This window comes from Hydra viridissima, unplaced genomic scaffold, assembly GCF_058129835.1.
Source record: "Hydra viridissima isolate aposymbiotic clone 2 unplaced genomic scaffold, HvirCarnegie_v1 scaffold_5, whole genome shotgun sequence".
Lineage (NCBI taxonomy): Eukaryota > Metazoa > Cnidaria > Hydrozoa > Anthoathecata > Hydridae > Hydra > Hydra viridissima.
Window position 1 is genome coordinate 4,762,483 of NW_028324304.1, and position 12,689 is coordinate 4,775,171.

Below are 12,689 nucleotides of genomic sequence, written 5' to 3' on the forward strand. Positions count from 1 at the left end.
AAAAACTTGACCAGGAATATTCGTACCAGAGGTGCTGTATAAAGCCAGCCACAATCTTCTCAGCACTCCGGATTTTCCAGAAAACGCAAACACAGGAGAAGTGGTTAGCGCCGCAACCGTCTGAGACTTAAACCCTAAACTGGTAAAACTGGATCCTGGAACGACACTGGTCAAACTCGATTTTTGCAACAGCAAGTCCACGTAATTTTTTGTCGATCCATCTTGCGCGTTGGTTGGATCAGTCACGTTGATCAATTTGTAAGAGTTCAAATCCAAATCTGCATTTCCCACAGTCGTTCCACCTGACGCATGCGTGTCTACGTAATTTTTAGTAGCCGAATCTGAAGCTGATGTAGGCTCAGCTAAATTGGTTAATTTGTGCGACGTCATGTTAATGTCGGTGTATGAAATATTGTTGTAAGCGACTTTGGTGTCTACATACCCTTTTGTCGCTGAGTCTTTTAAAGCGGCGGGGTCGGAAACGTTGATCAACTTGTGAGAGTTCATGTCGATGATTCCAGTGATCGTGCTGGATCCGTCCGTTTTAACACACAGACTCGAGCTGACGTCGACGTAATTTTTTGTGGCGGCGTCATGAAGATTAGTCGGTTCGTTCAAATTGATCGCCTTGTGAAAGTTCAAATCCAAATCTGCAGTTCCCACTACAGTTCCAGTACCACCTGTCACGTGATTGTCTACGTAATTTTTAGTAGCGGCATCGTGTGCGTTGGTGGGTTCACCCAGGTTGATGATTTTATGAGAGTTGTAATCCAAATCTGCAGTGATGGTGCTCGATCCGTCCGTTTTAATATAAACGTTGCTGGTTGAGTCTGATGCAAGATTATCAAAATAAACACTGAATTCGCTTCTGTTGAATTTGTCAATCATTTTTTAATGGGGAAAATTTTTTTTTAAATCCTTCGGATTCATGGAACTTCACAAGTGAAATTCGATTCACCAAAGGGTGTTGACAACGTCTTGAAAGCTGTCTCCCTCTTCGCATTTTTTCAAGACGTAAAGACACAAGTGTCCACAATAAGACGTGTTTCCAAATTGAACCCTTTCACTGTTGTAAAAGACAGGACTTTTCAAATAGTCAACGAGCTCGACGAGAGGTGGCTGAGCGTAAGAGTCAAAGCTGTATTTTTTGTCTCCGTCTTTGAACCAACACACCCAATGAAACCCATCTGTGCTCGAATCCCCTGTGATGACAATTCCACATTCTTTTTTTCTTGGCTTTTTTGGCAACGCGTCTCTGACAAAAACTCCTCGAAAGTTTTTTATTTTCAGTTTTTTTGCTGCTTCCATCAACTGAATAGTGGATAAAGCCTCGTTTGGTAAAACAATTCCTCCACATTTATTTTTTTGTTTCTCTTTTTTTTTTATTTTGTTATTTTTTAAATCCTTCATTTTTGTTACTCGCCTTTATCACTTACCTTTTTTAATTTGTAGTGACCATAAGCCAACGTGTGTATTCCATCTTCCAAAATGACTCTTTTGTCGTCGTTAGAGCTGAGTGCGACTTTGTTAATTTCTTCGGTGTAAACATCGTGAAGATGGGAACGGATAACATTCATGGTTGCAAGTTTTTCTTTCTTTTTCATTAAGCAGTTTTTATAATCTTGATGAGTGATGTGCTTTTCAACTACACATTTCTGAATTCCTTTGCATTTTTTGTGTTCTTTTTTTTCATTAAAGACCTCATAAGAGTAGAGCTTAGGACAAAGCCCAACAAACTCTTTAATTTGCTTACCGCCTGTTTCATCCTTAAACTTACCGATAACCTTTTTATTTTTAAACCCAACGTCAAATGCAAAGTTTTGAATGGCAGGATGATCTTTAGGAAAGTCGCTCGTGTCAAACTTGCTTTCAACGTCATCAGCAATGTCTTTGTAAAAGTCTTCCGTTTCTATTTCGTAAAAGAGCGAGTCAGTATCAGTCATGAGTAATTTCAGCCTATCCCCGTATTTTGGTTTCATGTAGTCGTAGTGATGTTCATACATGAGGGTTTTGCTGATGTCTAGGATGCTCATTCCTAAGAAAACAGGTTACTACTAGACAATGCCGATTCTAGGACATTGACAGTTTTCTATATGCATTGACAGTTTTCAAGACACAATATCGATTCTAGGACATTACCAGTCTTCTCCATAGTTAATGAATTCAAGATGTTATTATATTTTTATCTTATTGTTAATATCATGCCAGAACCTGCAAAGAAGTATTTATTCCATAATGTTAAAGAGTTTATCATAGTCCATAAATGTAAAGCACGGTTTTAGTTTGTAGTGTCCAAGGGCTAGGGTGTGAATACCGTCTTGTAAGATGTGTCTTTTATCATCGTTAGCGCTGAGAGCAACTTTGTTGATTTCTTCGGTGTAAATGTTATGCTGATGTGATCGGATAACGTTCATGGCTGTAAGCTTTTCTGTCTTATTCATCAAGCAGTCGTAATAGTCTTGATGAGTGATGTGTTTTTGAATATTCTCCATGGTTTGTTATTTTTAAAAAAAATTTATTCTTTAAAAATTTCACCACAAGGTATTGATAACTTCTTGAAAGTCATCCCCTTCCTGTAATTTTTTCAAGACGTAAAGACACAAGTGACCACAATAAGAAGTATCACCAAACTGAACCCTTTCACTGTTATAATAAACCGGACTTTTCAAATAATCGACAAGTTCGACAAGAGGAGGCTGAGCATAAGAATCAAAACTATACTTTTTGTCTCCGTCTTTATACCAGCATACCCAATGAAATCCATCTGTGCTTGAATCTCCCGTATTCACAATTCCACATTCTTTTTTTCTTGGCTTTTTTGGTAACTCATCCCTGACAAACACGCCTTGAAAGTTTTTTAATTTTAACTGTTTAGCAGCCTTTATCAATTGAAAGTTAGTTAAAGCTTCATTAGGTAAAACAATTCCTTCTACGTCAATCCATTGAAAGTCGATCATTTTTTTAATTTCTTAAAAAGTTTATCCGAATTTTTTAACAAGCGATTTTCATAGAATAGCACCTAAAAAGGGTATACTATTAAAGGGTGAGTTAGGTCCGAGTAATAAACCAGCTCCAACAGATTGATAACCTTTTCCAGTTTTAATGAAGAGTCCATCACCGTGAACATTTTTAGTCCATGGGGTGATAAACAATCCTTCTCCACCTAAAGTTTTTATCTTCATTCCTTTTCCATTTTTGCTCATGTAAAAAAGACCTCGCCCAGCAATTTTGTCAACCATAGCAGAACCAGCAGAAGAGCCTACACCTGCTAGCAATCCGGTGGCGAGAGCAGGAACTACTCTTGTGGCAAGAGTGCTGCCTAACATACCTAATAACGGTAATAGAGCTCCGATGAATCCGCCTTCAATGGTTGAGTTGTATGCAATTTGTCTTTTGCTCAGTTTGAGTGTGACTCCTTTACCAGCTTCATACGCTTTTCTAATTTTGTTCAATTGCGCATTAGTGATAGCGAGAACATGTTTACCGTTCAAGTCTTGATGAGAAAGCTTAATGCTAGTATCGGTTTTATCATGCATAGCTTTTTTAATTTTATCAGATTGACTCTGTGAGATGTTAATTTTGATGTTTTGATAATTGCTCATTTTTTATGTATTAAAAATTATTTATTTCACTTCTCGAATATGATATCGTATTGTAATATCCTCTCCACGAAAATCAACCAAATCTCCATTCTGATCAATGATGCGAGTAACCATTGTTGAAATTTCAAACAGTTTAACAGGAAGATAAATCAAATGCATTGGTCTCTCGATGATTTTATAGCCTGGACTAACATTTGGATAAAAGGAGTAAATGCAATTGAGTTGGGTTCCATTAATATAGGATGATCCGATAACGTTGTTAACGATTCTGATGGTGTTAATGCTTGAAATTCTAACGATATTATCCGACTCGTATTCGGAATTGGAATTTAATTTTCTTTTAGTAAACCCTAAAACTGAAGAGATGCTGTTCTCCACGTTAAAGTCAATCAAATAATTCAAACCAAGTTTAATGGTTGATTTTAAAGTATTAAGATTGATTCCAATTTGAAGGTTGCTTGGTGAGTAATTAATTTTATTTGCAATAATATAACTTCCACGTTGAGCTGATTTTATTGTGCTTAAAATAGACCTTTGCAAATACTCATTGATGTCTTTAATGTCATAGCTTCCTGATGGAATGATAATGTTTTCCCAATTAGCTCCATTGTTCATGCTGTATTTGAAAGAATTGTTTTTACTGCTTACATTTGGAATGCTGTTGTAAGTCTCAAGACCGAGAAAAGCCATTTCATAACTTTTTCCTTCGTCAAAAACGATTTTATCCAAAAAATCAGTGGTGATAACACTTGATTTTCCATCTACATCGATGATTATACCTGACATTTTTTAAATAAGAATTATTTTTTAAATTGTTTTAGAAAAATAAAAAATCATCAAACCCACTTCGATACTTTCCCTCGTTCTTTTTAGAAGAGAGATCAATGACGGCAAATCCGTGAGGTTCATTCCAGCAATGATTGCAAAAGGCTTTAAATTCTTCTATTTTCATATCACAGGAAACGTGATCTTGATAAATGTGATTAACGCTTTTTTGGTCTTGTTTAAAGAGACAAATAAAGTTACCATTTTCTCTGATGGTATGTCTTTGAATCTCGAAATAGTTTTGAGCGAGGTAAAAGCAGTCGACGTTAGAGTGTCTTCCTCGGATGTAATATTTTTCGCACTTGTTTTGATTAGTTAATTGCAAATCGTCAAAGATCATTAAATTGTTTTTGGTCGAGTCTAAGGATTCAGGTTCAGGCACATCGTCTGCAGTTTCGAAAAATTGACATTCCATATCATAATTGTCAGAATATTTTTTTGAAAGATCGTTAATAACATCTTCATGGATTAAATTCAATTTTTCCATTTCGTCTTGTACATCATCCGTTAACAAATCAACAATATCCTTTTTAGGAAGTTTATTTTCGAAGGATCTTTTGAGTATTTTGTATTCAGGTTGAAATAGTGATTTTCCAAACACTTGCAAGCGGTTATAATCAAGCCATCCAGGTCTGAGCAGTAAATTGAGCAGCAACGTTGTTTTTCCGTATCCAGACTTTCCAACGATGATTCCTCGAATGCTTCTCGGTAAAAGCTTGCTGTTGTTTCTTTTGGTTTTCCCAATTTTACACGACAATTTCATCACTTCCATATTTTTTATATTAAAAAAGTTTTTATATATTTTAAAATGTACTGCGTTAAGTGTAGAAGAGAGACTGAAACCATTCACTTGAAAAACGAGATCACAAAAAACAACAGAACTATGTTGAAAGGAACTTGCAACTCTTGTGGGATAACAAAATGCAAGTTTGTTTCTGCGAATGCGCTTAGCGGAGGAGACTTGGTGGAATCGATCAACAATTTTTCAAAAAAAATAAAGCTTCCATGGGCAAAGTTTCCAGGAGAAATGCACGTTCCAGGGATGAATTTTGCAGGACCTGGAACCAATTTAGACAAAAGGCTCACTTCCACGGACATGTATCAAGAGTGGAGCAAACCGGTGGATAGAGTAGACAATGCAGCATATCACCACGATTTAGCTTACAAGTATTTTAACGACAAGCAAAACAGAAATTTAGCAGATCAAATGATGCTTGAAGAAATGGATTCGATTCCCAATCCTACTCAGAGAGAAATAAGCGAGCGAAAAATAATCGAACCCATCATCAAAGCCAAAGCTAAATTCGGATTGGGTGTGAGTGATTTGAAATGGACGGATCAGCTTGCAGAGGAGCTTCATAAACCGGTGATTCATCATTTTAAAAAAAGAAAAGTGATTGTGAACGACATTGATGAGATATGGGCTGCTGATTTGGTGGACATGCAATCGTTTTCAAAATTCAACAACGGCGTAAAATATTTGCTCATGGTGATCGACGTGTTTTCAAAGTATGGATGGATTGTTCCGTTAAAAAGCAAAACAGGTCTTGAAGTAGCTGAAGCGTTAAAAAAGATTTTCACAGAAAGAAAATGCATTAAATTGTGGGTAGACAAAGGAAAAGAGTTTTACAACAGACATGTGAGAGCGTTGGGTGTGCAACTGTATTCCACTGAAAACGAGGAAAAAAGTTCTGTTGTCGAGCGATGGAATAGAACAATGAAAGAGAGAATGTTTAAATATTTTTCAGCCAACAATACCAATAAATACATTGACGTATTGGATGAGATGGTGAAAAATTACAACAACACAAAGCATTCTTCCATCAAAATGACACCAGTGGAAGCTAGCGATGAAAAGAATAAATATAAGGTCTGGTGGAGTCTGTATGGAAAGGATCAAACATTACCAGCAAAACCAAAATTTTCCATGGGCGATCAAGTGAGGATTGCAAAAAAGAAGTCTCATTTTGAAAAGGGGTATACGCCGAGATGGACTGAGGAGGTTTTTACAGTGTCAAAAGTTCAGTATACGAATCCGCCCACGTATAAAATCTCTGACGCTAACGGTGAAGAAATTCAAGGCACCTTTTACGAGCAGGAGATGCAAAAGACACATCAAGACATATTCAGAATTGAAAAAATCATTCGCAAAACCAAGAGCAAGTCGTTAGTCAAATGGTTGGGATATCCAGACTCGTTCAACTCATGGGTAGATAATAATGAATTGTTAAGTTTGCAAAAATAGACGCGTCGTTTTGTATGGCAAGAAAAAAAATTTTTGATTTTGAGTTAAATAAAATCTTGCATATAGAAAAGAAATGAATGCGATAATGAATAAGATGATTATAAAAATAAATGTGCTTGAAGCTGATATGTATGAAAGCATGAAACATATTGACTTGAATAGGTTCATGTCTAATTACCAATTGATGTTGAATGAATTGCGTTGTAGTATTCATGAAGCAGTGAATTTAGATAATATGAATGATATCCTTGAAAAGATGTTTTATTTTGAAAGTGAATTGGTTGATGATTTTTTAGAAGTGGAACAGAAATTTCGATGGGATAGTAGAAATATGAAATTGGAAACATACATGAATAACTTGCATAGACACTGTGGTATAATTAGTAAAATAATTCAAATGATGATAATGTTAAATCCTTAGTCAAATGGTTGGGATATCCAGACTCGTTCAACTCATGGGTGAACAATAAAGAATTGTTAAGTTTGCAAAAATGATCTAAAAATTTATTTTTAATATGTAAAATGCATGCTCCTCACAAGTTTTTTAGAAATGTTACCTCAGCAGAAGTCCACAGTTTGGATTTGCAATTAAAAATTTTGGAAGAGAGAGTTAGAGAGTTGGAGGAAAGAAGACCAAACAACATTATTGTGTCTACGAAAACGTTAGATCATCCACCTTATTTCAACGTTAACGAACAATATGAGATTTTTGCCCAGAAAGACATTAAATTTGCTGCTCTCTCACATACAATGATAGCTTTGAATTTGGAGAAAGGTGTTGCAGTGATAACATTAATGAATAAAATTACTGATCAATTGAATTATAGAAAAAACGAAGTTATTATTTCAGAGTCTGTAGATGATGTTTTAATGGACGTGAATAGTAACAGAAAACAGGACGTGATTGTTAAAAAAGGAGAAAAACTTTGCAAGATTAACTATATTGATTTAAAATAGTTTTTTTATTAATAAAAAATGGAAATATTGAATGAAAAACTTTATCCAGTTCTTCCATCAGCTCCTACAGATGATGGAGGGCATGTTTATAGGCTTCAGAAAATAAGCGAGATTCAGAAAGAGATAGAGAGTGAAAAAGCAAAGCGAGTTCATCTAAGCAAAAAGTACCATCGCGTGTTTAGAATCATTTCAAATGTGGATAATACAATGCAAGCCTTATGCATTGCTTTAGGTGCGACTGGAATAGGGCTTTTGTCTACGATTATTGCCAGTCCAGTAGCGATTGCGTGTGAAGGTGTAGCTATTGGAATGGGGTTTTTATCGATTGTTGGAGATCAAGTGAATAAAAAGATGGTATTAAAAGCGGAAAAGCATGAGAAGATCAAAGTGTTGGCTGAGTCGAAATTGAACACCATCAGCGAGCACATTTCCAAAGCGTTGATAGACGGAAAAATAAGCGATTCAGAGTTTCAATTGATTCTTGGGGAGCTTCAAAAATTTAAATCCTTGATGGATGAAATACGAACCAAAACCAAAAAGGGAATAGATGAAGTTACTAAAGAAAACTTGATCCAAAAAGGACAAGAAGACGCGATTCAAACGTTTAACAATTTGTTTAAAAAAGGATCAACGTAGTCGTAAAACCAATTTATGTATTTTTTCCACAGATCAACGTAGCCGTAAAAACCAATTTATGTTTTTTTTCCACGTATTTTAAAAAGATGTTTTTCTTTAAAATACAAGACCTGAATAAAAGGGATGAAATTGCGAAAGAAATTAATGATAGACGAAAGAGGATTTATCAGAACAGCATCAACGACAAAATTTCAGATACGAATTTTCAAGCTGATGTGAGCAAGCTGTTCAAGCCGATCATCGAGAGCAATGAAAAGATGATCAAAAGCCTGTCAGTCGATCAAAAAAAGAAAAGGCCTTTCGAAGTGAACAAAGTTGGAGATAAAATGTATATTGGAAAAATGGAGGTTGAAATAGATGGAGATGATATCATTGTCGGTGGTGAAAGGTATGAAGGGACAAAAGGTCTTTGGGAGCTGATGACTGAATTAACAATACCAAAGAGCTATACCGATGAAGATTTGCAAAATTATGAAAAAATTTTAATGGATAGTGATGCTATAAGATCTGATTCGCAACCGCATAAACCGAAATCATCAAGAAGACCAAAGTATCAGCAACTTATTGCTCCTATTTGGGAAAAAATGATGCGTATTGAAAAAGGTAAAAAAGGTCGCGGTGTCATTATTCTTCCGAGCGATCCTAATGCGTTGGTGGAAAAGCTTGAATTGAGTATTGCTGCATGGCATGCTGGGAATAAAGAGTCAAGAAATGTGGCTGTTGCTATTTGCGATGAGCTGTTGAGACAAGGAGATATTAATAAAGAGGAATATAAATCGTTAATGAGGACTATTGATAAAATTATTTAAAAAATTGTTTTTATTTAAAAAATGCTCATTGTGAACAAAAGAAGATATGTGAAAAAGAACGTTGTTGGAGGAGGTGGTATTGTGGACATGATTAAAAATTTCATAAAAAGAGCAGCTGCGTCAAGTGTATCAAAAGCAACAGTGAATTTACTAAAAATGCTGCTACAAGTAAAATTGGACAAAAAGCGATTACAGCTGCAAAATCTGCTGGGACAGAGTTAGCCCTTTCAGCCATCTCCGCTGCTAAAGACGTGGCTATTGATAAAGGTAAAAAGACCATTGAGAAATTAAAGACTGGTTCATCTATTCAAATTAAGAAAATGTCTAAAAAGAACGCGATTCGAATTCAAGACCTGGTGAAAATGGGACAGGGTATGAAAATAGTATGAAGATAGCATTTTGTTGCGATGACTTGCAATGAGAGACATTTAAATGAATTAAATAATTTTTTTATTATATAAAAAATGATAAGTACAGAGCGATTAAGAGTTACTGAGAACCCAGAGTATGATATTGGTATTGAAAAAGTTGATTTTTTTGAGTACCTTCCAACCAATCTCGATTTAAATTCTTCAGGCACGATTACTTTTGAGATTGACTGCCAATCGATTCAAACAGTACCATCAGAGGCTTACATTCTTATTGAAGGAGTGTTGAAAAAGAGCGATGGAACCTTTTATGATGCTAAAGACAACATTGCACTGGTGAACAACGCTTTGATGTATTTGTTTAATGATGTGACTTATGACTTGTCGGGAGAGCAAGTGGAAAGAGTGATGTATCCAGGTCCAGCCACCACCATACTTGGATTGATGAAATATCCTTATGGATTTCAGTTTGCTGATGGATTAAAGCAAATGTGGTATATGGATACGTCAAATCTTGTTGAAAATTCAGGATTTAAAGTTAGACGAGACCATTTGTTTGCAGACACTACATCCGTTGGAGCTTTTTCGTTTAAAATTCCGTTGAAGCACATTTTTGGATTTTGCGAAACCTATGACAAAGTTGTTTATGGGTTCAGACATACCATCACCTTTACAAAGAAAGAATGCGATGATGCGATTTACAGAGCGGAGAGCGTTAGTGCAGGAATGATCAACCTTAAAAAATTCAGACTTTATATGCCTCGCGTTGAATTAGATATTTCGAAAAAGACTGATTTCATGAATTTAATAGCTCAAAAAATTCCCATTCAAGTGGCTTATAAATCAAACAAATGTGAAAGACAGCTTATTCCAGCCGGTCAAACAGAATTTACCTGGTCGCTTGGAAGAGTCACTGACAAAAGCATTCCAAGATTTATCTTGTTCGGACTTCAGACAAACAGAAATTCCAGTCAAACAGTTAATCCATCGCTATTTGACCATTGTGATGTTAGCAATTTTTACGTGACTGTTAACGGAATAAAGTATCCAAATTACAATTACGACTTGAATTTTGGAGAAAAGAGAGTGGTCATGGCTTATTCAGATGCGTTCTCTTTTGATGAAAAATATTACGGCACAAATGATCTTGTTTGTCAATCAGGGTTAACCTTGCTTGAATATATAAAATTATATCCGTTGTTCTTTGTGGATATCAGCAAGCAAAAAGAAAGAGTGGCGTCGGAAACAGCTGAATTAGTGGTAAACCTTAAATTTCGAACTTCAACTATTGCAAATACCGTTATTTTTGCAGTGGTGATCTCTGACAAACTGCTTAAATTTGTTTCAGACGGAACCAACATGACTGCTGTTTATTAAGTTTATTAAGATGTCTTTTCAGGAAAAATTGAATTGACTTAAAAAAAATCTTGGTATAATAAAATGAGATATACAACATCGTATTTGAAAAATTTGTTGAACGAAAACGGCGTTAGTAAAGCAGCAGATGATTTAATAACGTTGATGATGCTTGCGGTTGAAAATAATTTGATCAGTAAAGATGAGATTTTAGAAAGAGCAAAAGAAAAAAAAGTAAAGCCTCCTCCAAAAGAAAAAAAACCTGTTGATCCAAAATGGGAATGGCTTAGTTTAGTTAAGAAAAAACCCATCACTGTGAGAATAACCAACATTGAAACGGGTGAGGTGACTGAATACAAGTCTCTTTACAAAGCGATGGCAGGGACTGGACGTGGATGGAGATATTTAGAGCGTCGAGATGGAAAGGTGGATAATGGAATCAAGATTGAATTTTTAAATTCTGAAAAGCTTGAAAAACGTAAAAAGCAGCAAAATTGATTTTTTAACTTTTAACATGTTAAAAAATTGAATTAAATAAAATTCTTGGCATAAATAAAAAGATGGAGAGGAAGTATGTGATTGAATTTGATACCATGGGTCATGCACATCTGTTTGATGAAGAAAAAGAAATTCATGCGGCTGGATACGAATTTACTGCACATGACGAGTGGGGAAGAAAGTATACGATTAGATTTGATGAAATGGGTCAAGCACATGTATACGACTCAATAAGCGAAATTTTTGCCAATTATCTTGTTTCATAAATTTTTAATTCTCCCGCGAAAAGAATTAAAAAACGGTAAAAACTTTTCGAAGAAGAAAATATGCTGAAAGTGTGCCAAGATTTAAAAAAATTGAATTAACTTAAAGAAAATCACGGCAGAGATAAAATGAGTCTCCATTCTTCAAAAAAATTAATTGCTAAAGAGCGAAAACTTGAATGCATCAAAAAAAATTTTCTTTCCCTTAATAAAATGGGTGATAAAACTGATGCTAAAAAGCAAAAAGCAAAAACTTTCGACAAAGAGCGAAAAATTGAAAGTGACATAAAGAAAAATCTTTCCGTAATAAAAATGGAAAGTAAAACTGTGAAAGATCGAAAAGTATCAATGGCATCATTAAGAAGAGATGCTAAGAAAGAGCTATAAAAGACTATATTAAGAAAGAGCTATAAAAGATTATACCAGAATGACTATGGAAGAGCTTGTTGAAGCTATAAGAACAACAAGACCTGTCATTGGCCAAAAGCCTGTTAATGATCGAAAAGATCGAAACTATTCTAAAATGGATGTAAAAGAATTAAAAGAAATTGCTAAAGGGCAAAAAATAAGAGGATACTCTAAAATGAGAAAGGGAGAACTTATAATGGCTTTGCAGCCTCCTAGAGTTGTCTCTGCTCCTGCTACTTTTCGTAGACGAACGACTGAGGCAAGACCGTTGCCTGTTAATGCTACTGTAAAGCCTGCAAAAGTAAGGTTTGTTGTTAGTCCTAAAAAGCCTGTGCCAGCTCCTCGTCCTGCGGTTCAAAGACCTGTTCCAGCTCCAAGACCAAGGTCTAGCGACTTGATTTCATTCGAGCCTTCTACTCTCTTGCAAAATCAGGTAACAAGAGATGAACCCTCTATTCTTAACACACCGGTTGTTGATTCAACAAACGTTATTACACCTATACCTGTTCCAGCACCAAGACCTGGTTTATTTTCAACTCTGGCAAGAGTTACAAAAAGTGTAGCGTCTTATGTTAAAAACAAGTTTAATGATGTTAAAGAATGGATAGAACCCTACGTTCCTGAAGTGGTTAAGAATAAGGTGAGCGAATCAGCGAAACAAATCGATAAAAAGATACAGTCTATCAAATCGCTTGTATCAAAAACAGTGTACAAACAGCCCT

The 12,689-nt window shown here is 35.4% G+C and overlaps 1 protein-coding gene across 1 annotated transcript; it reads left to right on the plus strand.

Moving 5' to 3' along the window:
* The first annotated feature begins 6,951 nt into the window (after positions 1 to 6,951).
* Positions 6,952 to 11,032, plus strand: LOC149888113 (uncharacterized). The gene is made up of 2 exons (XM_090088287.1): positions 6,952 to 9,446; positions 9,651 to 11,032. Exons 1-2 carry the CDS (start codon positions 9,395 to 9,397, stop codon positions 10,817 to 10,819), a joined length of 1,221 nt encoding a protein of 406 aa, XP_089944413.1. The 5' UTR covers positions 6,952 to 9,394; the 3' UTR covers positions 10,820 to 11,032.
* Positions 11,033 to 12,689: the final 1,657 nt, after the last annotated feature.